This window comes from Babylonia areolata, chromosome 12 (genome assembly GCF_041734735.1).
Source record: "Babylonia areolata isolate BAREFJ2019XMU chromosome 12, ASM4173473v1, whole genome shotgun sequence".
Classification (NCBI taxonomy): domain Eukaryota; kingdom Metazoa; phylum Mollusca; class Gastropoda; order Neogastropoda; family Buccinidae; genus Babylonia; species Babylonia areolata.
The window spans coordinates 9,595,698-9,618,216 of NC_134887.1; the positions used below are offsets into that span (position 1 = coordinate 9,595,698).

The 22,519-nt window shown below is 41.3% G+C and overlaps 1 protein-coding gene across 1 annotated transcript in view; it reads right to left on the reverse strand.

Moving 5' to 3' along the window:
- Positions 1-932: 932 nt before the first annotated feature.
- LOC143288379 (protein pelota-like) overlaps positions 933-22,519 on the reverse strand; it is a 21,899-nt gene continuing 312 nt past the window's right edge. Inside the window, exons 2-12 of the mRNA XM_076596780.1 lie at positions 21,980-22,072; positions 20,413-20,563; positions 19,356-19,446; positions 18,208-18,371; positions 16,536-16,596; positions 14,380-14,420; positions 12,592-12,712; positions 11,029-11,149; positions 9,525-9,596; positions 6,309-6,415; positions 933-4,666 (exon numbers count right to left, since the gene is read on the reverse strand). Coding sequence (XP_076452895.1) covers positions 4,590-4,666; positions 6,309-6,415; positions 9,525-9,596; positions 11,029-11,149; positions 12,592-12,712; positions 14,380-14,420; positions 16,536-16,596; positions 18,208-18,371; positions 19,356-19,446; positions 20,413-20,563; positions 21,980-22,072 — 1,099 coding nt within the window. The 3' untranslated portion in view covers positions 933-4,589. The remainder of the gene's footprint in view (positions 4,667-6,308; positions 6,416-9,524; positions 9,597-11,028; positions 11,150-12,591; positions 12,713-14,379; positions 14,421-16,535; positions 16,597-18,207; positions 18,372-19,355; positions 19,447-20,412; positions 20,564-21,979; positions 22,073-22,519) is intronic.

The following is a 22,519-nucleotide window of genomic DNA, read 5'->3' on the forward strand; positions in this document are numbered from 1 at the left end:
GTCAACATTCACGTCTTCAGTATAAGAGCCTTCCGCTTGCAATATTTTGATGATGGTAATTGGGGTGAAACGCTGTCAACGGCGTCTCTTTCGCCGCTCGTATGGAAAGAGTTAAGGCACAAGCATTCCTGCAAGTGTTGATTAGCAGGAATTAAAGATCACACCTAAGCTCCTCAGGCTCCTCTGGGATTTAAACTATGGATCCAGCATACTCTTAGACTGGAAGTTGAACATTCAAACCACTGAGCGACGAGCGCAATTGCCAAATGGTTGGTTAAAGCGTTGGACTTTCAATCTGAGGGTCCCGGGTTCGAATCTTGGTGACAGCGCCTTGTGGGTGGAGATTTTTCAAACGTATGTGCAGACCTGCTTGTGCCTGAACCCCGATCATGTGTATACGCATGCAGAAGATCAAATATGTACGTTAAAGATCCTGTAATCCATGCCAGCATTTGGTGGGTTATGGAAACAAGAACATACCCTGCATGCACACCCCCGTAAACAGAGTATGGCTGCCTACATGGCAAGGTAAAAATGGCCATACATGTAAAAGCCCACTCATGTACATACAAGTGAACGTGGAAGTTGCAGCCCACAAAGCAGAACCACTGAACTGTCACATTTGTTGAAGTGAAACCATAGGTGTGTGTTCATGGGTGCTTTCATGCATTTGTGTCTATGCACACATCTATTGTTTTATCAGCTATCATAAAAAAAACACTACTGGTTATCAATAATATTTCTGGGGTGTATTACTATAAATGTTGTCTATCTAACAAAAGTATTAAATCACCAAGTTCATGGAAAAGATTCCTTTCAGTGAACTCTGATTCAATACTATTCAATGTGCATCATCTAATACCACTTTCAGTGAAAAGAAAAACCCACAAACATACACAGACACACTCATCAAACACACCCAAACCAATGTATGCAGCATGATTGTACTTTGGGTTTATTCATGTCAAATAAATTAGAACAACACAAATTTGAATAAGTTTCTCTTCTTTTCAACTCTGTTACGTAGACTCCTCTGACATAGACATACACAAGAACCTGTACAAGTTTATTTTACAACTCTGCAGTTTGGGAACATCTATTTCAGCAAGTTTCTGGTCTACAAAGTTTGCGTTGTGAGCATCTTCCTGTGTGGTGAGTGAAGCTTGGACACCACATGCCGGACAGGAGCAATGTCCAACACCATCCACATGTACAACCACCAACGCATACTGAACATCTCTTGGCAGGACAAAGTCTCCAACAACACTGCCCACGGGCAGGCTGGGATTCCCACCGTGGACCCCCTCCTGACACAATGACCCATGTACTGGCTCGGACAGATTGTGCAATTGAACAACGGGTGAATACCCAGGGACCTCCTGTACAGAGAGCTGGCCCAGGGAAAGTGCCCCACAGGCAGACTGTGGTATTAAGATGTCTGCAAAAAAAAAAGACCTGAAGACCCTAGGCATCAACCCAATCCAGACATGAGGGAAGCTGAACCTCCGATTGACCATCCTGGAGGCAAACAGTGCCGAATTATAGTGAAGGGCCTCACCAAGACTGAAGAGATGCTTGCCCAAAAGTCTGAGAAGAAACGGAAAAGAAAAAAAGTCTGAAGGAATGACCAGCATCAAACCAGACTTCATCTGCACAGAGCGTTGGAGAGACTGCCATTCTTGAGTGGGGCTGTCAAGCCACAACCCATGCTGCGACAGAAACATCACGCAGAGCACAACTCCACAGTCTCTAGAAGGATGCTGACTACTATTTGTAACAACACCTCCTGTAAAGCTGACCTTATGTACACACTGTTAATTAGTGTCATTATAGTTCACAGCCCAGCTAACTGTACAGAAAAATATCAGGATCGAAAACACTCCATTGTCCAGAACTGCACAAATAATGAAACATGGAAAGTAAGTGGGAGAAGGAAAAAAAAAAAAGCAGTGTCCTTAAAAAGAATAATATGCACAGTTAAAGGAGCTTTTCTTGCTCATATGCTTGCTTGTTTAGACTATCTTGAGGGGGGAAATACACATGAAACATCATCATTTAATCTCTTTTTTTTTTTAAGAAAAAAAAACAAACAAAAACGAATGTATGTGTAAAGGGTGTATGTGCGTTTGACTAATCTTGGAATGGAAAGGGTTTTGACTGATAAATGTGTTGGATGAATTATGCAGTGCTTTCAACTTATGGTCTACTCATCATTGCTGCAGATTAGGGACTGACAATGATAGTGGGGGCAGGAAGGGGGTGGGTGGGACTAAACAGAAAAAACAACAAATGGCACACCAAGAGGAAAGTGAAGTCAGCTCTGCTGAAAAACCCCCAACTATAATGAGGTAAAAACAAAAGAAAGGGAGAGAGAGGGGGGGGGGATAAATCAGAACACACACACACACACACACACACACTTACAATCTGAGATCCACAGTTTCATAATATTCATCATCAGAAGAAAACAAAATTAAAACCTGGCCTTAATCCACAAGGTTGAAATTTTAACCTAGGTTTCTAGGACTGCAATGTGCTACAGCAGCCATTGAAGCCACAGGAGAGATAGCAGTGATGAGAAGTGCATACTTCTTCATGCATCACATTAACCCCTCGACTGCTGCTGAGGAGTATGCATGCTCTGCAGTGAAGGGCTGTCGCCTCACTGACATGAGGCTGAGCTATACTGGTCAGGTTGTCACTGTCAGTCACCCACTCTGTATCTGGAATTCCTCCTCTTGGGACTGCATTACTTCTCATCACCAAAAAAAGAGTCAGCTATAACTTTGATCAGTACAGACAAAAAAAAGTAGTGACCGCTCAAAGCTCCAGGACTGCTTTGCTATTGCTCTCTTTCTCTCTCTTTTTCTCTTTATCAGATATCAGATAATTTGAGCTGTTTTCTGCTCTGTTTGTGCGAGTGTGTGTGTGTAACTGAATGTGATAACTCATTTTTGGGTGTGACTGCATGTGAATGGGCGACTGCCAGCGCATTGAGCACTGAGCACAGTGCCATGCAAATGGAAGTCGTTATTATCATTGTCATATCCCATAGGGCTGAATGAAAAAGAAAAAAACATGATTTGCTTGCCTTATTATGGTACCCTGGTGAAATAGAAAGTCCCTCTCTTTCTTTCTCTCTCTCTCTCTCGTACGCATACACACGACTTCATATGTTTCATAAATCATAATCATGATACAGAAGGATCTTTCAAAGACAAAAACAAAACCAAATAAAAACAACAGTCAAACCATACTATTAAAAAAAATAAAATAAAATCTATTGAAAAAAAAAAATCAGCCAACTGAACAACAAAATCAACATAACATTATGACATAAATCAGATAAAAAAAACCAAAAAAACGTTCATCAAAGAAAGAAAGATAGAAAAAAAAAAAAAAAGGACAGAAACTGGACAATTTTCAGCATAACACGCTCAAAAACAAACCAGGAGGTGCATACTCCCTCCTATCTTCAATCACAAAGCAAATTATAACAAAAATGTTTCGACATATACCGTTGGTCAAGGTCAATGATTTAGGGGTCTGAGCTTCAACACTTCATCCACTATATTCTGGATATTCTGGTAGATTCACTGAACTAAATTATTCACACTCAAAGAATTTGCACAAGACTGGAAAACACACGCACACAGACACACCCAAGCACACACACACACATAGATAATATCAGAGACTTGAATGTTCTCTTTTTGCATGATGATAATAAATAACCAAGGGAGGAGAGAGAGAGAGAAAAAACAACAAAAAAACTATCCTCGCTCTGAATTCTCCCTCTTTCATTTACTGTGCAAAATTCTGCCTGTTCCACCATCTGAAGGATAAATAATAACCCCTAGACTGCTGCTGACAAGTATTCTCATCAGTGAAGACTGTCATCTTATTGTGATACAGTTGACCTAACAGGGCAGGATATCGGTCATCATTCTTCATCTGGACTTCTTCGCTTGGGAGGGCTTTTTTTGTTTTGTTTTGTTTTGTTTTGTTCAGCAAAATCAATTATGCCTCTTAAAATCACACAAAATGTGGCCACAGTGCTGTAGATTTATGCCACACTGATCACATTTCACCAACAGTCAGCGGTTAAGGGGTTAAAAGCTTCAAAGAGTTGTCTTTCAAGCGTAACCAACCAAAAACACCACAAAGTGGCTTTTACTGACACCGTTCATACTGACCACTGTACATCCTTCAACTTGCATCCAGGTTTTCATTTTCTGCTGTTGAACAACTGCTGGTAATATGTCCGTTAACACAGTTAAAATGGTTTAAGATTTTGTTTTGTCTCCCCCCCCCCCCGCCCCCCCCTCACCCCACCCGCCACACACACATCCCCCTCCTAATATCACTTACAGTGGAAATACTTGAGACTGAAGACTACTATTATAACAGTTAAGATGGTCCATGACAATATTCCCACAGTGCACTGCACTTACAAGATGGCAACCATGCTTGAAGATTTCGAAAAATTCATGAAGTCATGAAATGTTCAAACTCTTGCTGGAAGAAAGAATCAGGGAACTATATACTGCTGGCACTGATAGAATCGCTTTTCGGGGGAGAGAGAGACCTCAGTCTTCGTCAGATTCTTCATCGTCTTGAACTGGAAACCTCAAAATGGCCGCCACCCCCGACAACTGCCCCAGCTCTGAAAAAAAAAAAAAAGAATGATAAAACATAACAAGAGCATGTTGGTATCACAGAAGCTTAAGACTGCAGAGGACAAGAGGGAACAAAGGAAATTTTCTATCTAAAATTACGTTCAAATAACATACTTACCGTGACCCAACTAGTGCAGAATCCGGCATGGGTCTGACATTCCTGTCCTGTGCAAACTACTATCCGCCTATGCGGAGAAAACGAAAGCAACTATGGCCGATAACCACCCGGAAGTAGGTAACCTCCCCTTTGTCCTGCTATCTAGCGCCCTCTTTTTCTGGCAGCCATCATGACTCCTGTTCCTGTGCTCTTCATACAGCTAAGTTTTTTTTCGTATTTTCTGCCTGTCTGTTGATTCTCTGGCGTTCTTGTTTTTTGTCAAATTATGTCTTCAACCAGGTCACATAATTATGTAGCTCGACTGGGCAATCATGCTAAAATTAAGGCGCGATCGCAACCGATTCGCTGACACTCTGGGCCCTCTACTCCTGGCCCTCTCAACAACGCCAACCCGCCGCCTTACAAACATACATTTTGGGGGTCTTCTCCTGTAACATGTCAAACTGGTGCAATGCAGGCCAGTCCATGTTGGCCAACAGAGCAAACCAACAGGCATCAGAGGGCATCAGCCTGACATGGTACAGCACCAAACAGGGAATATAACACTAACTCCCCATATTTATTTAACCCCCAAACAGCAGAAAGTATCCACGCACACACACATACACACACACAATGAATAACAACAACAACATAAACAAACAAAACACATGCGAACAAAACACATCACACACACACACACACACCAAAAGAAGAAGAAAAAAAAAGCGTTTGGAAGTGTTTGGTTGCCTAGAGGAAACCATCTATGCCCTTGGCAATGAAAAATAATTTTCATCTCAGAAAACACAAGTCCCCTGTTTAAAAAGAAATAATTAGTTGATTTTTTTTTTCAAAGACAAAGTTTTAAAGCAAATAATACGAATAAATAACATTACTCATTACCAAAAAAAAAATGCACTGAGGACCTCAGAATCTCTTTTAAATGACTGATTTGGAAATTTTTATTAAATCAAACAAACAAGCTATAAATGTAAATGATTAAAAACAACAAACAAACAACAAAAATTTTGCCAGGGACACCCCTTTTGTTGCCGTGAGTTCTTTTACATGTCCAAAGCGAATGCTGCATGCTGGACCTTCAGTTTTATCCTCTCCATTGAAAGACAGACACATGCACATGATAAATTCAGGTCATACAATCCTCGGGGACTTGGGTATTCCATCAATTTCTCACCAAAGGATAGAGGATTAATGATGATGAAGGGACGGGGTGCAGAGGGAAGGAAGAGAGAGAGTGGTGTGTGTGTGTATATATATGTGTGTGTGCATGTGTGCATGATGTACCTTTTTTATGCATGGAATGATATGTGTGTGTGAATCGTTTTATCTCATCTTCATTTTCATACTTTTGAAATGTTATACCTGTGTTTTTACTGTGAGCCTTCTCTTGAAAGCAGGAAACCATGCTACATAAGCCTCCATATTATTTTTAATTATCATGATATTACTACAGAGAGAGAACAAATGAACAATACTAGTGAAACAAAAGGTATGCCAGCTTGCATACTTACGCTCTCCAGAGACGTGTAAACTGGAGAAAATTTTGACGTCGCCGCCGTTTTCACGAACACTGTCCACCAAATTGACGTATCGCTTCCTCTGCTGGATATCCTGTGACCTGCAAGACAGGATTTCCACAGACGTGACCAAACAAATCTCCACACTTGCTTGAGACCTTCCCCAGACCTGACACAGTACAGTTTCCTTACCAAAAAAACACAAAGCCAGACTGAATCAAACATTTGTCTGCAACACTACTGACGAAAGAGATCAATCAACATCCTGTTATCAATGTTCATCAATTTTAGTTTTTTCAATTGATTAAAAACCTTCTTTTTTTTTTTTTTTTTACATGCCTTAAACTCTTGTTGAATAGTACTGGTCATGAGTTTTATCTAGAATTAAAAAAAAAAAAAGGAATTTTCTTCCTAAAATTACGTTTAAGTAACACACTTACTGTGACCCACTAGTGCAGATTCCAGCAGGGGTCTGATTCCTGTCCTGTGCAAACTACTACCCGCCTATGCGGAGAAAACAAAAGTAGATTTTTCCAAACCCTGAAACACTAAACATGACTTTTCCAAGACTTTTCCAACCCTGGAAATGGTTTTCTCATTTGTCCAAGACTTTTCCAGACTTCCCTGACTATAATAATAATAATGGTATTTATATAGCGCTGAATCTTGTGCAGAGACAAATCAAAGCGCTTTCGCAGCAGTCATTCACACGCATGCATAACTCTAAAACTGTAGAAACTAAAAACTAAAAACAAGGAAGGGTAGGCAAGGGAGGCTGTTTTGGGAAGAGGTGGGTTTTAAGGCCAGACTTAAAAGAGCTGAGTGTGGAGACTTGACGAAGCGAAAGAGGAACTTCATTCCAATCGCAAGGTCCAGAGACAGAGAAAGAACGGCAGGCCAACAGTCAAGTGTTTGAATCTGGGTATGCGTAAACAGAGTGGATCCGAAGCCGATCGTAGTGAGCGAGATGGAGTGTAGAGGTGAAGGCAGCCGCAGAGATAGGAAGGCGCAGTTTTGTGAATGCATCTATAACATGAGTGCTGATCTTGTACTTTATTCGGTGTGAGACAGGGAGCCAGTGGAGATGTTGCAAAAGAGGAGTGATGTGCTCAGATCTTTTCTTTCTGAGGACGAGTCCGGCAGCAGAGTTTTGTATGCGCTGAAGGGACTGAATGGATGAAGCAGGCAAACCAGACAATAGAGAGTTACAGTAGTCAAGGCGAGAGAGAATGAGAGAAACGACAAGTCTAGATGTTGTGTCAGTGGACAGATATTTCCAGACGGCACTGATGCGCTGCAGTTGACAGTAGCAGGACTGACATGTCTGACAGATAAATTTTTGCATGGACAGTGTATTGTCAAGGACAACACCGAGGTTCCTGACTGACGTGGAAAGAGGGATGGTTGTACTGCCAAGTTTGATTGTGTCAATTGTGATGCCTGTGCGAACCTGAACCCCAATATCATGAGAAATGGACACCATGCAGTAAACAGGGCAGCGACTTCTATCTTTCTGTTTCAAGCCCAGTTCTCACAATTCACGGAGCTTACAGACCCACTGCGCCCCAAACACTTCACCGATTACATCATCCGTCATGTCTTCTTCCTTTTGATGGTGAGCTGCTGTCTTTGGAAAGTGGCCCGTGTACCCAATGCAAAGAAGTTGAGTGTTCAACCTTGAATTTGTTTTATTTCAAAAATATTTTTTCACAAAAAGGCACACAAAGCAAACCAAGAAGGAACACAAACAAAACATTCCAAATGAGTTTTTTTTCATCTACAACGCTCTTTCTGTTACACATGTGGACAATGTGGTGGGTTCACTTGAGTGCACCACAAGTGCATGCTCACAAGGACGCTCGTATAATGTGGTCGCACACACATAGATGCGCTCTTTGCACACAAACTGATACACCCCACTTCATGCAGAGCACTGGACATTTCCTCCTCCAGTAAGTGGCACTATTCATTCCAGATGCTCAGTCTCTGCAAATGCTATGGCTTCCTCTCTACTTTCTTTGGTGCTGCTCAGGGCATAAAAGGTTGAGGGTTAACGGTCCCATAGCCTTTCACAGCCATCTGGGCAGTGAATTCATACCCGCTGTGTCCAGGGCTCGGCACAGGAAAGCAGGACCCAACCCCGTCCTTCCGCCGTTTTAACCTTCCCCAGTCGAAGTCTGGTACCCATTCACACCTGGGTGGAGTGAGGAAAATCAAAGTGCCTATCCTCTAGGACCTTGCCCAAATACTGTACCTGTACCTGTACCTGTACCTACCCTAGATAGAGGGCTCTTACGATTGAGATTGCACCATAATTTTAGCTCGACTGGCCAAACGAGCTAAGTAAGTTTGTGACCTGATACAAGTCTTCGTCAGATACAAAACATGAGTGCCAAAGAATCGATAGACAGACAGAAATACGAAAAAAACTTAGCCGTATGAAGAGCACAGGATCAGGAGTCAAGATGGCTTCTGGAAAAAGAGGGCGCTAGTCAGGGATACACAGGGGAGGTAACCTACTTCAGGAGGTTATCAGCCGTAGCTACTTTCGTTTTCTCTGCATAGGCGGGTAGTAGTTTGCACAGGACAGGAATCAGAACCCTGCCGGAATCTGCACTAGTGGCTCACAGTTAAGTATGTGTAATTAAACAAGAATTCTAAATTCTGAAGCTCTGAAAGCTGAGAGGACTCCCTGCACTACATTTTCCAGAGTTTTCCTTGTTCAGAGCTTTAAAACTTTATTGGCAATTAGTGCAAGGCGCCGTGGCAGAGTAGGTCTGGCGTTGAACTTCTGATCTAGTGTTCATAAGTGATCAGGGTTCGAGGTACTGTTTCGGCATGTGTGTTTTGTCCTTTGGGGAAGGAACTTCACTAAAGCTTTCCTCACTCCAACCTGTTGTGAATGGGTACCTGACTTTGGCTGACAGAGGTTAAAATTTATTTGTATTTGTATTTGTATTCGGGCTGCTCTCCCCAGGAAGAGCGCGTCGCTACACTACAGCACCACCCCTTTTTTTTTGTATTTTCTCCTGCATGCAGTTTTATTTGTTTTTCCTATCGAAGTGGATTTTTCTACAGAATTTTGCCAGGAACAACCCTGTTGTTGCCGTGGGTTCTTTTACATGCGCTAAGAACAAGAGGATTGGGCCCTACTTTCCTAGGCCACTCCCCCGCTCCTCCCCACTCTTGCGATCATGTTTAATCACTCACCTGAACAGTTCATCAGACACCAACAAGGTTTCCACAGCCATGAGAGATGCAGCCTTTTCACAGTGTTTCACGCTGCAACACATATGATACATTTTTTTTTTTCAATATGCATTTATGGTTATAATCTTTTCTTTTCTCTTTTTTCAAAATCAAATTCTAAAGTGTCATTTTATCAGTTGTGGCCTTATGTAAAACAGGCTTCAAAGGTGCAAATTTCTTATCCAACACATACATGATAACCCGTCATCAGTCATGACAACACATGATGATGGCATGTCAGCAGCTCACCAAATGGCTGTCTACAAATATCGTACTGAAGGTACACAGCAATGACTTTATTTTTCAAACAATCAATGCCAAAAATATTTTTTTATTGTGCCATAATAGCATATACTAAGCATAAGTCATACTGGACACTCATCATGTGTAGTATTTATTTTAAGTCATGTAATCGGTAACCCTTCACATGATAACAAACTTTGAAGGCTGATGTCACATGAATGCTTTGTTGAAGCATTTTTTTTTTTTTTTTTTTACCAAAACAAGCTCACACACTGCATTTTCTAAGGTATCCATGAAACATGCTGTCAAAAAATATTTCTGAAGATGTTTTGTATGAATTTTCTGTATTTGGGGGTGTCTCAAACACACAAAAAATTGGACACTGTTCCACTATCAATTTTTTTTCAAATCTAATCTGAAAATATACTTGTTCTATACATTTGAACTGTAGATCTTTCTTCACCCCAGGTCATCTTTGTGTACATCGATGTGTGTGTGTGGGGGGGGGAGGGTTGGGGAGAGGGTGAAGTGGGAGAGGTGTGTGAGTTGCAAGTGATGTTACGCTGTAAAACAGTACACTTTGCAAATTTGCATCTCAACATTTGTCATCTTATTCCTGTGTCTTGGTCAAACTGAATTCATTAAGAGGCACAGGGTAAGAGTTAAATATGGACACATTATTATCATTATCATAATTATTATCATTATCATTATTATCAAAATGTTTCAAGAAACTGCCTGCCTGAGCAAATGAAAACTGCACCATGAATGCCACATGAGCGCTTAGCCTGCTTTACATGAAAACGGCTGAAAAAAGCTGACAAGCAGAAAGAAGGCCCGATTCAAACTAAGAACATGGAAAAAAAATTTTTATCTTTTTTCTTTACCACTGGCTTCTCCCAAGACAGGGTTCACACATGACCGAGAAAATAAATTCCATGCTTTTTCCCCCCCCTCTCCAATACTCTGTGCCCCATTTTCCAAGATACAACCACAAAGTCACACACAAACATACAGTTGTGCACAACAGAGGGAGAGGCTGTTTGAGTTATTGGGGTGATTTTGCTGCCCCATCATCTGTCCTGTCACCCCCTTCACACACATACACACTCTTTCTCTATCCCTCTAGAGTTCTAACATAATATGCAATTCCGCCCCCCAACCCCCCCAGGCCCCCAAAAAAATCTGTATTTCATTTCATACACTGTGCTAACATACTCACCCATAAAAGGCCCTGTCTGGATCATTCTGCAGCATTTGATAAAAGTCATCCAGTGACTTCACTTCACCAGAGGCCTTGGTGTCTGCCAGACGAGCCAGCACCGATGGGTCTGTCAGAACCTCTGCCATTCAAAACCAAAACAAATCAGAACCTCTGCCATTCAAAACCAAAACAAATCAGAACCTCTGCCATTCATGAACAAAACAAAATCAGAACCTCTGCCATTCAAAACCAAAACAAAATCAGAACCTCTGCCATTCAAAACCAAAACAAAATCAGAACCTCTGCCATTCAAAACCAAAACAAAATCAGAACCTCTGCCATTCATGAACAAAATAAAATCAGAACCTCTGCCATTCAAAACCAAAACAAAATCAGAACCTCTGCCATTCAAGAACAAAACAAAATCAGAACCTCTGCCATTCAAAAACAAAACAAAATCAGAACCTCTAAAACAGAACCTCTGCCATTCAAAACAAGACCAAAATCAGAACCTCTGCTGTTCAAATAACAGAACAAAATCATAACCTCTGTTGTCCAAATAACAAAACAAAATCATAACCTCTGCTGACGGACACAATAGGTGAGTGGATAAAGCGGACTTTCAATCTGAGGGTCCTGGGTTCGAATCTCGGTAACGGCACCTGGTGAGGAAAGCGTGGAGATTTTTCCAATCTCCCAGGTCAACATATGTGCAGACCTGCTTGTGCCTGAACCCCCTTCGTGTGTATACGCAAGCAGAAGATCAAATACGCACATTTTGAGATACTGTAATCCATGTCAGCGTTCGGTGTGTTATGGAAACAAGAACATACCCAGCATGCACACCCCTGAAAAATGGAGTATGTCTGCCTACATGGTGGGGTAAAAACCGTCATACACATAAAAGCCCACTCGTGTACATGTGAGTGAACGTGGGAGTTGCAGCCCATGAACGACGAAGAAGAAGAACCTCTGCCGTTAAAAAACAAGACAAAATCAGATCCTTAGCTGTTCAAAAACAAAAGAAAATGAGAACTGCGGCTAAACAATAATAAATGAAGACTCCAATCATATCTGTCTTGATAGTGATGCTGCAAAAAAATTATCACAAATAACATTTTTCAGTGAGCCCGATCTTTCTTGGATGGACAGAACTGTTCATAATGATAACATTCACTCACTCTCCAACTGAGAGAAAGCGGAGTTCCTTCATGCACCCCCTGTTTGGTTGGTATCTTCTTCTTTTTCAGCATTAAAACACACACACACACATCAATCACAAACACCAGTCACACACACACACACACACACACACACACACACACACATCAATCACTCACAAACACACACACACACACACACACCAATCACAAACACACACACACTCACATCTATCACACACACACACACACACACACACACATACCCCAAACCACCTGATCTCCCACTTTATACACAGTGAGTTCCACTCAAGGAAAAAGAAGCTCGATCCACAACACAAATCCTCTTCCTCCTCCTGCCCATCCCTTTGTCAAACCCACCACAGCAATCGACAGTCACAGACAGCAGAGCCCTACCCACCTTTCAGGGAGTGTTTGAATCCAGATGAAGAGTGGACCACAATGAACTTGGCCTTGTTCTCTGTCAGAATTTTGTAGTCCTGTTTGACAGCTTCGGCAAACATGTACTGAAGAAACTGGTCCTGAAGAAAAAAAAAAAAAAGAAGTAAAATTATACTACCGTGTTGTGATTGTCATGTCCCCTTATCAACCAAAGCCTTGCGCTAAGCAGATCGAAAAATTATATTACCGTGTTGCGATTGTATGTTGCCTTACCATCCAAAGCCTTGCACTCAGCAGAACACAGAAAATACGGTCCCATTAACACATCTGCGCACACAAAGCCCTATTTCCTTTCGTATCGATGATCCATTTTCTTCTCTCTGTCACAAACCTCCTTCTCATTTTCTGTTAAAAATTGTCAGCTGTAGTGTTCTTACTTTTCTTTTGGTTATAATTCATCCCATAACGTATAGATAGATTTCTACTTGCAGAGACATCCTTCACAAATTTAGTGTTTGTACATATGTATATTACTACAGGACTTAATATACAAGACTTCCTTGTGGTCCTGTCAAATAAATTCACTGCAAGTGTACTTGTACGGTAACATTTTCAAGTAAAATACTGTTTGAACCAAAAAAATGTTAGCAAATATTAATGCAAAAAAGAACAAGAAAGGCATGGCCTTCAAGACTCACTTGTGATACACTTTTAAAAAAATCCAAGTTTTTATGTATTGAGTATAATGCATTTACTGTTATATTTATATTTTTTGTATTCTCTAAACTTGGCACTTTGATCTGATATTCGACCCAACAAAGGATCAGTCATTATTATCATTTTTTGTTCAAACAGGAACTTCTTTTGCTAAGCATGGAAGTTTTATTTATTGCAAACGTTTTGGTGAAGATAGCAGAACAAGGGAAATTACTCTGCTGGGGAACTTAGTTTGCTTTAAACTGATCTTTCTCATCTTAAACATTACATTTTGAAATTATACTCAATACATAAAAAGCTTGGATTTTTTTTTAAAAGTGCATCACAAGTGAGTCTTGAAGGCCTTGCCTCTCTTGTTTCAAAATGTAATGTTTAAGATGAGAAAGATCAGTTTAAAGCAAATTAACTCCACTAGCATTACAGAGTAATTTCCCCTTTTTACTATCTGAACCAAAACGTTTGCAAAATAAATAAAAATTCCATGCTTAGCAAAAGAAGTTCCTGTTTGAACAAAAAATGATAATAATGACTGCTCTAGCTGTTGGGTCGAATATCGGATCAAAGTGTCAAGTTTAGAGAATACAAAAAATATAAATATAACAGTAAATGCAGTTTGCATATAATTAGGCTTCATTCTTTATTTTTTTGTGCCAATCCCAGAAGAACAATATTGTTTTAAACAAGATGACTGGAAAGAACTGGATTTTTCCTATTTTTATGCCAAATTTGGTGTCAACTGACAAAGTAGTTGCTGAGAAAATGTCAATGTTAAAGTTTACCACGGACACACAGATACACAGACACACACACACACACACACACACAGACAACCGAACACCGGGTTAAAACATAGACTCACTTTGTTTACACAAGTGAGTCAAAAAAGGAGAGGGGATGAGAAAAAAGAAATGACTGAACAAAGAAAAAGAGACAGAGTGACACACATACATACTCACACAGACACCCAAACACCAGGTTGTAACAAAGGCTAAGTTTTTTTTACACAAGTGAGTCAAAAAAAGCACTCAAGACTATGTTTAATTAAAACCACAAAAAAAAAAGAGGAAGAGGCAAAGGAAAAAATAGTCACCTTCACAAAACCAGGACTTGCCACAAGCACGCATTTTACCACTGAAACAGAAGGGAACACAAGAACTCAAATCTTGCTTTTATCTTGGGTGTCACACACGCACACATAAACTCAAACACGCACCCAGAAGATTATCAAATATCCCAATTGTGAAAAAAGTATCAAATGAAAGAACTGCTTCCATTACACCAAGAAGAACTGACGGACTGCTGTTGAATTTCAGTCGCCAACCAGTCTTCTTCTTCTTCTTCTGCGTTCATGGGCTGCAACTGCTTTTATTTGAGAACATATGTTTATTACTCTTGTTTAATCAAGTTATCCGCGTGTGTGGGGTGGGGGAAGGGGTGGGGGGGTGGGGTGGGGGGGTGCGGTGCGGGTGTGTGCTGATTATCTGGTTGTGGTTTTCCGCAATTCATCTTTATTCTTATCTTATCTGTCTATTATAATCAATGTGCAGTATAGCAGGCTATGTTTATAATTATATTCAAATAATGTTTCTTAATTCTTTCTGTTTTTACATTAAGAATACTAGTTATTACCTGCAGTGTGTGGATGTATGTATGAAACGATGTATGTGATATTTTTTATATTTGTGTCTTCGTAATATTTGTTGGGGCTGTTGTTGGCTTTTACAGTTATGGTCCCCATGTTGTTTACTTGTCTATGTTGTGATAATGCACCTGACCAAATTTCTCCAGTTGGAGATAATAAAGTTATTCTTATCTTATCTTATCTTAACTCCCACGTTCACTCACATGTACACGAGTGGGCTTTTAAGTGTATGACCGTTTTTACCCCGCCATGTGGGCAGCCATACTCCGCTTTCAGGGGTGTGCATGCTGGGTATGTTTTTGTTTCCATAACCCACCAAACGCTGACATGGATTACAGGATCTTTCACGTGCGTATCTGATATTCTGCTTGCGTATACACACGAAGGGGGTTCAGGCACTTGCAGGTCTGCACAAATGTTGACCTGGGAGATTGGAAAAATCTCCACCCTTTACCCACCAGGCGCCGTCACCGGGATTCAAACCCGCGACCCTCAGACTGAAAGTCCAACGCGTTAACTATTCGGCTATTGCGCCCGTCACCGACCAGTCAATACTCATGCTTTCCTTTCTCCCTCAATCCCACCACTTTTTTTCAGCATGTTCGCGAAGCTTATTTCCGAAAGACCGAACTGCTGTTCACCCATGCTTTTTTTCCTCACCACCATCTCACTGACAAATGCTCTTCTTGACCTTCTGCTGGTTGTGTGAACGCACACCTGTGCGGCTGTGTATGTTTGCCCCTTTGTGTGTGTGCACATGTGTGTGTTCCTGCATCATGGGGTTTAGCTGTCGCATGTATGTTTATGCGTGTACATCCTTTTATTGTAAACGCCATGAGCGTGGGAGGTGTGAGTGTCAATCTGCATTATCATATATGTATATACTTTATTATAACAAAGTTGTTCACTATAAAAACAACCAATCAAGTTACTGGAGAGATCCAACTCTGGACGCCAAACCTCCCTGTGGAGCAAGATTGAAAAAAAAGACCCCCAAAACACCCCCGCCCAACAAAAAAAGGGTTTCCAAAGACATGTATCAAGTAGACAAGAATACTTTTAACATAACTATGGAACAAAACAAATTTGTGCATAAATGGTCTCTATATACACATGCTTTGTACGAGATTGAGCTACACAATGTCACCATGGAACGATGTCACTGAATATGTATTGTTTTGCTTACATTATGTTGCTGTGGACTTGTCAGTATAAGTATAAGAACATCATTATGTCTTTACCCTGTACCTTCCAATGCACAAAGTATATAAATCTTGTATCTGTAAACCTTTGTCTGAATAAAAAAATGTTGGGAAATAGAAAAAAAAAAGGGGGGGGTTCCACAGATGTGCCTATTCCAGGCATTTTCCAGACCAGACTGAACTTTTGTCAGCTACACTGCTGATGAAAGACATCAGCGGAGATCCCAAATAAAAGTTTCAGTTTCAGTTTCACAAGAAGGCATCAATGCATCCGGACAAATCCATATACGCTACATCACATCTGCTGAGCAGATGCATGACCAGTAGTGTAACCCAACACACTTAATCAGGCCTGGAGCAAAAAAACAAAACAAAACAAAAAAAAGATTGATACGTACTTACCTTCGAAATTTATATGCCGCAGAACAGCCTGTAAGATCTGGTCATAGAATCTGTTCAGGCCCTGAAAATATTCACAAATGAGAAAATAGTGAAACCATACAACCATACTTGGAAAAAATCATTTCAAACTCTATACATCTTCAGTAAATCCAACAATGGATATTTTACTGCACCTCTGCCTAACCATTCGCAAAGATATTCAACATTCACACACAAAAGCAAAAGCAAATGCTGGCTGCATTCAAGCAAAATCTTTTATATTCTGGGGGTGCAGTGGCACAGTCAGTTCAGCGTTGTACTGCTGAACCAGTATGCACCAGTGATCAGAGTTTGAGACCATGTGTCGGCAATGTGCCGTGTCCTTTGGAAAGGCACATTTCCCTGATTTTCTTCACTCCACCCGAGTGAGAATGGATACCTGACACTGGTCAGGGAAGGTGATGACCCAGAGGTAAAGCGTCCGCCTAGGAAGCGAGAGAATCTGAGCGCGCTGGTTCCGATCACGGCTCAGCCGCCGATATTTTCTCCCCCCTCCACTAGACCTTGAGTGGTGGTCTGGACGCTAGTCATTCGGATGAGACGATAAACCAAGGTCCCGTGTACAGCATGCACTTAGCACAGGTAAAAGAACTCACGGCAACAAAAGGGTTGTTCCTGGCAAAATCCACTTTAATAGGAAAAACAAATAAAACTGCACGCAGGAAAATATACACAAAAAAAGGGTGGCGCTGTAGTGTAGTGACGCGCTCTCCCTGGGGAGAGCAGCCCGAATTTCACACAGAGAAATCTGTTGTGATAAAAAGCAATACAAATACAAATACAAACCTGTTGAAGGAGAGGATTGGACCCTGCCTTCCTACGTTGAGCCCTACACACAGCGAATATCAAATCACTGCCTCTCTGGATGCAAAAGGCTACGGTACCTTTAACCTTTTGAAATGATGATTTAATTATTCATAATTCTAAAAATCTTCAGTCTAATTTGGCGTCTTTCAAATATTCGAAATGACCCAAAGCCCAAAAGTCTGGCATTTGCCCCCTATTATTCTGCTGAACAGTGAATTTGTCTTTTTTCCCTTCTTATACTTAAAAGGGGAAAGACTTAAAGACTACAAAAACTACCAGTACTTAAAATTTGTACTCCTCCACATATGTATATTTTTGGAAAAAAACATGTGTAGAAGCACTTAGATGTTCAGGTGCCATCTGTCAAGAAATTCTGAACAGCTTGTTGTCCCAGTATCAGTATCAGTATCAGTAGCTCAAGGAGGCGTCACTGCCCTACACCACATCTGCCATGCAGATGCCTGAACAGCAGCGTAACCCAACATGAAAATTAATATTTCAAAAAATCTACAATCGTTCTATCAACCCTGTTTTCCCCCAAACTCACCATTCACCCCCCCCCCCGCCTCCCCACCCCCCTCCTCTCCTACCTTTTAAATGATAATGTTCCAACATGAAAATTAATACTTTAACAAATCTACGATCGTTCTATCCAGCCTGTTTCACCCAAACTCACCATTCACCACTCACCCCCCTCCTCCCCTACCTTTCAAACGATAACATTCCAATGTGAAAATTAACACTTTCAATCACTAGTGTGTGTGTGTAAGACGGGACAGGGAGCCAAACTCAAACTCCTCCACACAAAATGCACACGACACGCTACCTTGGTGTGCTGCTCGCACAACCCTTTGCGCTTTCTGGGGATGCTGGTTTCGATCTTGGCCCGGACGAGGGTCATGTTGTTGGTGACCAGACAGACGTGGGCGATCCCTTCCTGCATCACGATGGCGGCCAGGTCAGCGTTCTGGGTGGGGTCACAGGCCATGTCTGCAACAGTCATCTGCTCTTTGGACCCACATCTATTTCTTCCATGCATGCATGTGTGTGTGTGTGTGTGTGTGTGTGTGTGTGTGTGTGTTTGCAAGCGCTGTGTTTGACAAATGTGTTATTATCAAGAGCTCTGAGCTTTGAGAGGTTTCAGAGAGCTATATAACTGTAATCATATTATCATCATCATTATTCTTATTAACTGAACATTAGATCTAGAGTCTTTTTTTCTTTAATTTTTTTTTTTTAACAATCTCAAATTCAACAAACAGCCACCAAACTAACCAACAAAACACAACCACAATAATGTCAACAATACAGCCACAACTAAAGAACAGCAATAAATGAAATCATTACCATAAGACTCGAAGATCACAAGATATCTGTGATGTGAATGAACAGCATGTTTGATTTACGTACTTTACCCCTTACAGAAAATCACACTAGTTCCCGTACTTAGGTAAGTGGGTAGGCAGGTACAGCTGCTGACTGACACACAAAACTGAAAAAAGACAGAGACTGGCAGAGATGATTACAGGATCTGTTTTTGTCCCCCCACCACATCAACTTTACAGGCCCTGAGGGGGTGCTCACTAAAGTCTGGCTCCATGACTCATTGTCGTTGGCAGCAGGGGGCTTACTGTAGGTTGTGTCCTTGGTGCACTGAATCAGAACAGGCATTACTGAACACCATGAAGAGTGACTCAGCAGCAGTGCAGGGCCTTCTCTGGGGTGTGGCTTCCAGTTCCTGGCAACCTAACATCAATGGTCCCCTGTGGACGGCAGACACTGGGTTGGTGATGGATAAACCCCGGTTTGGCTGCCAACAGGGGACTTGAAATGAGCGGTGGAGGAGTAATGCCACTGAAACCGGCGGATGGGGTAGCAAAAAAAAGAAAGAAAAAAAGACGGGCCTAAAATACATACTATCCACATTCAACATTCTTAACACAGACAGACAGACAGACAGAAGGGGGTCCATACCAATGCGTTCCAGCGCCACACTGTCCCACTCCTGCTTGCTCAACGTGAAGGGCCGGTTCAGCTCAAGGTCAAGAGTATGGTACGCCCCCATCTGAAATGTCAAGGCAACAAAATTCAGCAGTTAAAGACACTGTCACATCCTCCATTACTGTACAACTGCCTTCAGCATGTCTCTGACAATGCACCTCCAAATGTCCATCACTCATTGTTGTTACATGTCTGTCTGAGTGTGTATGTGTGCGTGCCTGAAATCTGAACGGATGACATAGGAATCAAATGAAAAGCACTCAATGGCAGCTGTCAGTCGGCTCTACCCGGGTAGGCAGCCTGCTGTGCAAATGATCTGCAGTTTGTAAAGCACTTAGGGTTTGGTCTCTAGCCGAGGATAGGTGCTATTTAAGTATCCATATCATTCATTCATTCATTCATTGTTTAGCCTTACCTATGTGTTGCTGTTCTACATGGTTCACAGTTTTCTTCTTGGGGACATGGCAAAATGATGCTGAATTTTCCAGCAAACCGTGGTGAATGCAGCCAATGTAATAAGCGCAACTCATAACCAAAAGTGCTATCTTGCCTGTGCCTTTTCATTCTTTACAACAAAAAAACACTGAATAATCATACATTTATTATCAAAACATTGATTTTTCCAACACTTCCTTTTTTCAAGCTCTTTCTGGTGTATGTGTGCATGAAACAGCCATTTATGTATGAAATGGGAGGGTGGTGGCAGACCAGATGGACCATGTGTAAATCAAGACATCTCTCGATTTCTTCTATCATTTCATGGAAACATCTGCCTTTGTGACATGGTCCTTAACTTTTTGTGAAATCTGTACAACGAACTGGGATATTCCATAGACTGCAGTTTGTACCTCTAACAAAAACATGACCACAAAACCAAACCAAAAGATACTGTCCTCATTAGGCTTCCCTTGGCAAGTAAACTTTAAAGTTATGCCATAGTCATGACATAAGTATCAATCTTTATGCAAATATACATATACATAAATATGTATCGATAAACAAGCAACATATCACCACCCTCAAACTTTACCTTGACATACTGGTTTTCACAGATGTTTCGGCCTTTCACCCTCAGTACACAGGCCTGTGTGTCAAAATCGATGTCTTCCACCCGTACAGTGAGAGTTGTCCGCACTTTGCTGGCGTTGGTACTGCCTGTGGCAGACTCTGTGGTCACTTTCCTGCAACAGGGTTACCTGGTCCAATAATAGGATGACTAGGGAGAGATATCGCAAGAGGATTTAGAACACAACGATGCAAGATACAATAATACTTTCTTATGTCTGAACGAAAGAGAATTGTTGACACATTTGCTGATGAAACACAAAAGGCAACATACAAAACAGTACAGGCATCCCATTCAATGATTCACAGGACGAAAGAGAATTGTTGACACATTTGCTGATGAAACACAAAAGGCAACATACAAAACAGTACAGGCATCCCATTCAATGATTCACAGGACCAATACAATGTTGGATCATGCTCCCACATTTCACTAAGAACTCTGATTCATGGTAAACACATGCTTGATACTGTATAAACTTAATAAACTTATATTATTCAGGTCAGCTGACTTCAGTTTCACTGAGATTAGATGCATGTTGGGTTACGCTGCTGGTCAGCAATCTGCTTAGCAGATGTGGTGTAGCGTATATGGATTTGTCTGAACGCCATGATGCCTCCTTGAGTATCTGAACTCAACTGAACTGAACTGGGATGAGAGGCTGAAAAGTAATCAAGGAGTAAAGGATTCAAGTTAACTTTTATGTAATTTTATCTTCTTTTTTTTTTATTGGAAAGACTCGGGCCTTTGGGAGTGCTTCTCTAATTTCTGATCAACATTGCAGGTGTCTGTATCTGATTTAAAAAAAAAAAAAAAAAAAAAGAGTTCAGTCTTCCCATAAAGTCCTGCACCTAAAATGGACATCCACAGCAGCACCAGCAGCAGCAGTATCTTCATCCACCATCAGTACTGAAAACACTGTTCCAGATTCCGTGGCCTTTCATGCCGTCCTCTCACAGTGACCTTAGTTTTGACCCCTCCTCCACTGGTGTTGGCGGATTCAAGGTGGGGTTGCCAGTGATGGGATGTAGTGGCAGTCTCCACTCTGCAGAGGACACTCACTCAGTCTGGCTCGGTGAGTAATCAATCACTGATATCAGTAGGAGGGCTTAGTAAATGCTGTCTTGTGGATGTTGAATCAGAACATGCATGACTTAACACCACCAAAGTGACTCGGCAGCAGCACAGGGTCTCCTCTGGTGTGTGGTCTCCAGGCACCCTAATAATGATAGTTTCCCTATAGCAATAATATAAAAGATTAAAACAGGGAAACTCTACCGTGGTCTGTAAAATTATGATCTACAAATAGGGGAAAAAAACAACAACAAAAAAACAACACACAAAGATCTGCATACACAGGCACACAAATACTTATATATTGAACTTCATATGGATCTCATTATCTCCTTTTATTTCCTTAATATCAAAAGCTTATACATATATTTTTGTTTAATCTAGCAATAACCGCAATACCATTCATAAGTGACATAAAATAAACCCTAACAATTCTGAGTCTCAAGTCAAAGAGTACCTGATGGTTGTGGAACGTAGCGTGTCGCCAACGGTGACCAGGTTGTAGGCATGCCACATGTCCTCTGCTTCTTCGGCCACCAGAGTCACCGACCTGAAACATTTCACCATCATCTTCGGTTCCCATAGATGCGACCAAACACACGTCCAAACTTTCTCCACACCATTTCCGGACCAGAGTGAAATTTTTCCATACCAAACAAAACAGCTTTTTGACAGCTGAGTGCTTTTCCTCCTGTATTAATTTCATAACACAACTTTTTCGTTTCTTGAAACACAATTGTTCAAATTATACCCATCACTGTCCACTAACTTTCCACGCTTTACAGTCAAGCCTCTAAGCAAGTAATAAAAAAGTAAAAAGAAAAAAGAATCTGGAGATAATATCAATACGATGTAAAGTAAACATAGCGACCACACTGGCACACACGTATACTCCTTCCCACACACAGTGGAGTGATGACAGCTGTCACAGCAACATCAGCAAACTACAAAGCTTCTGTGCGGCACTTTCTTACATAAGGAGAAATACTCTCCCTAG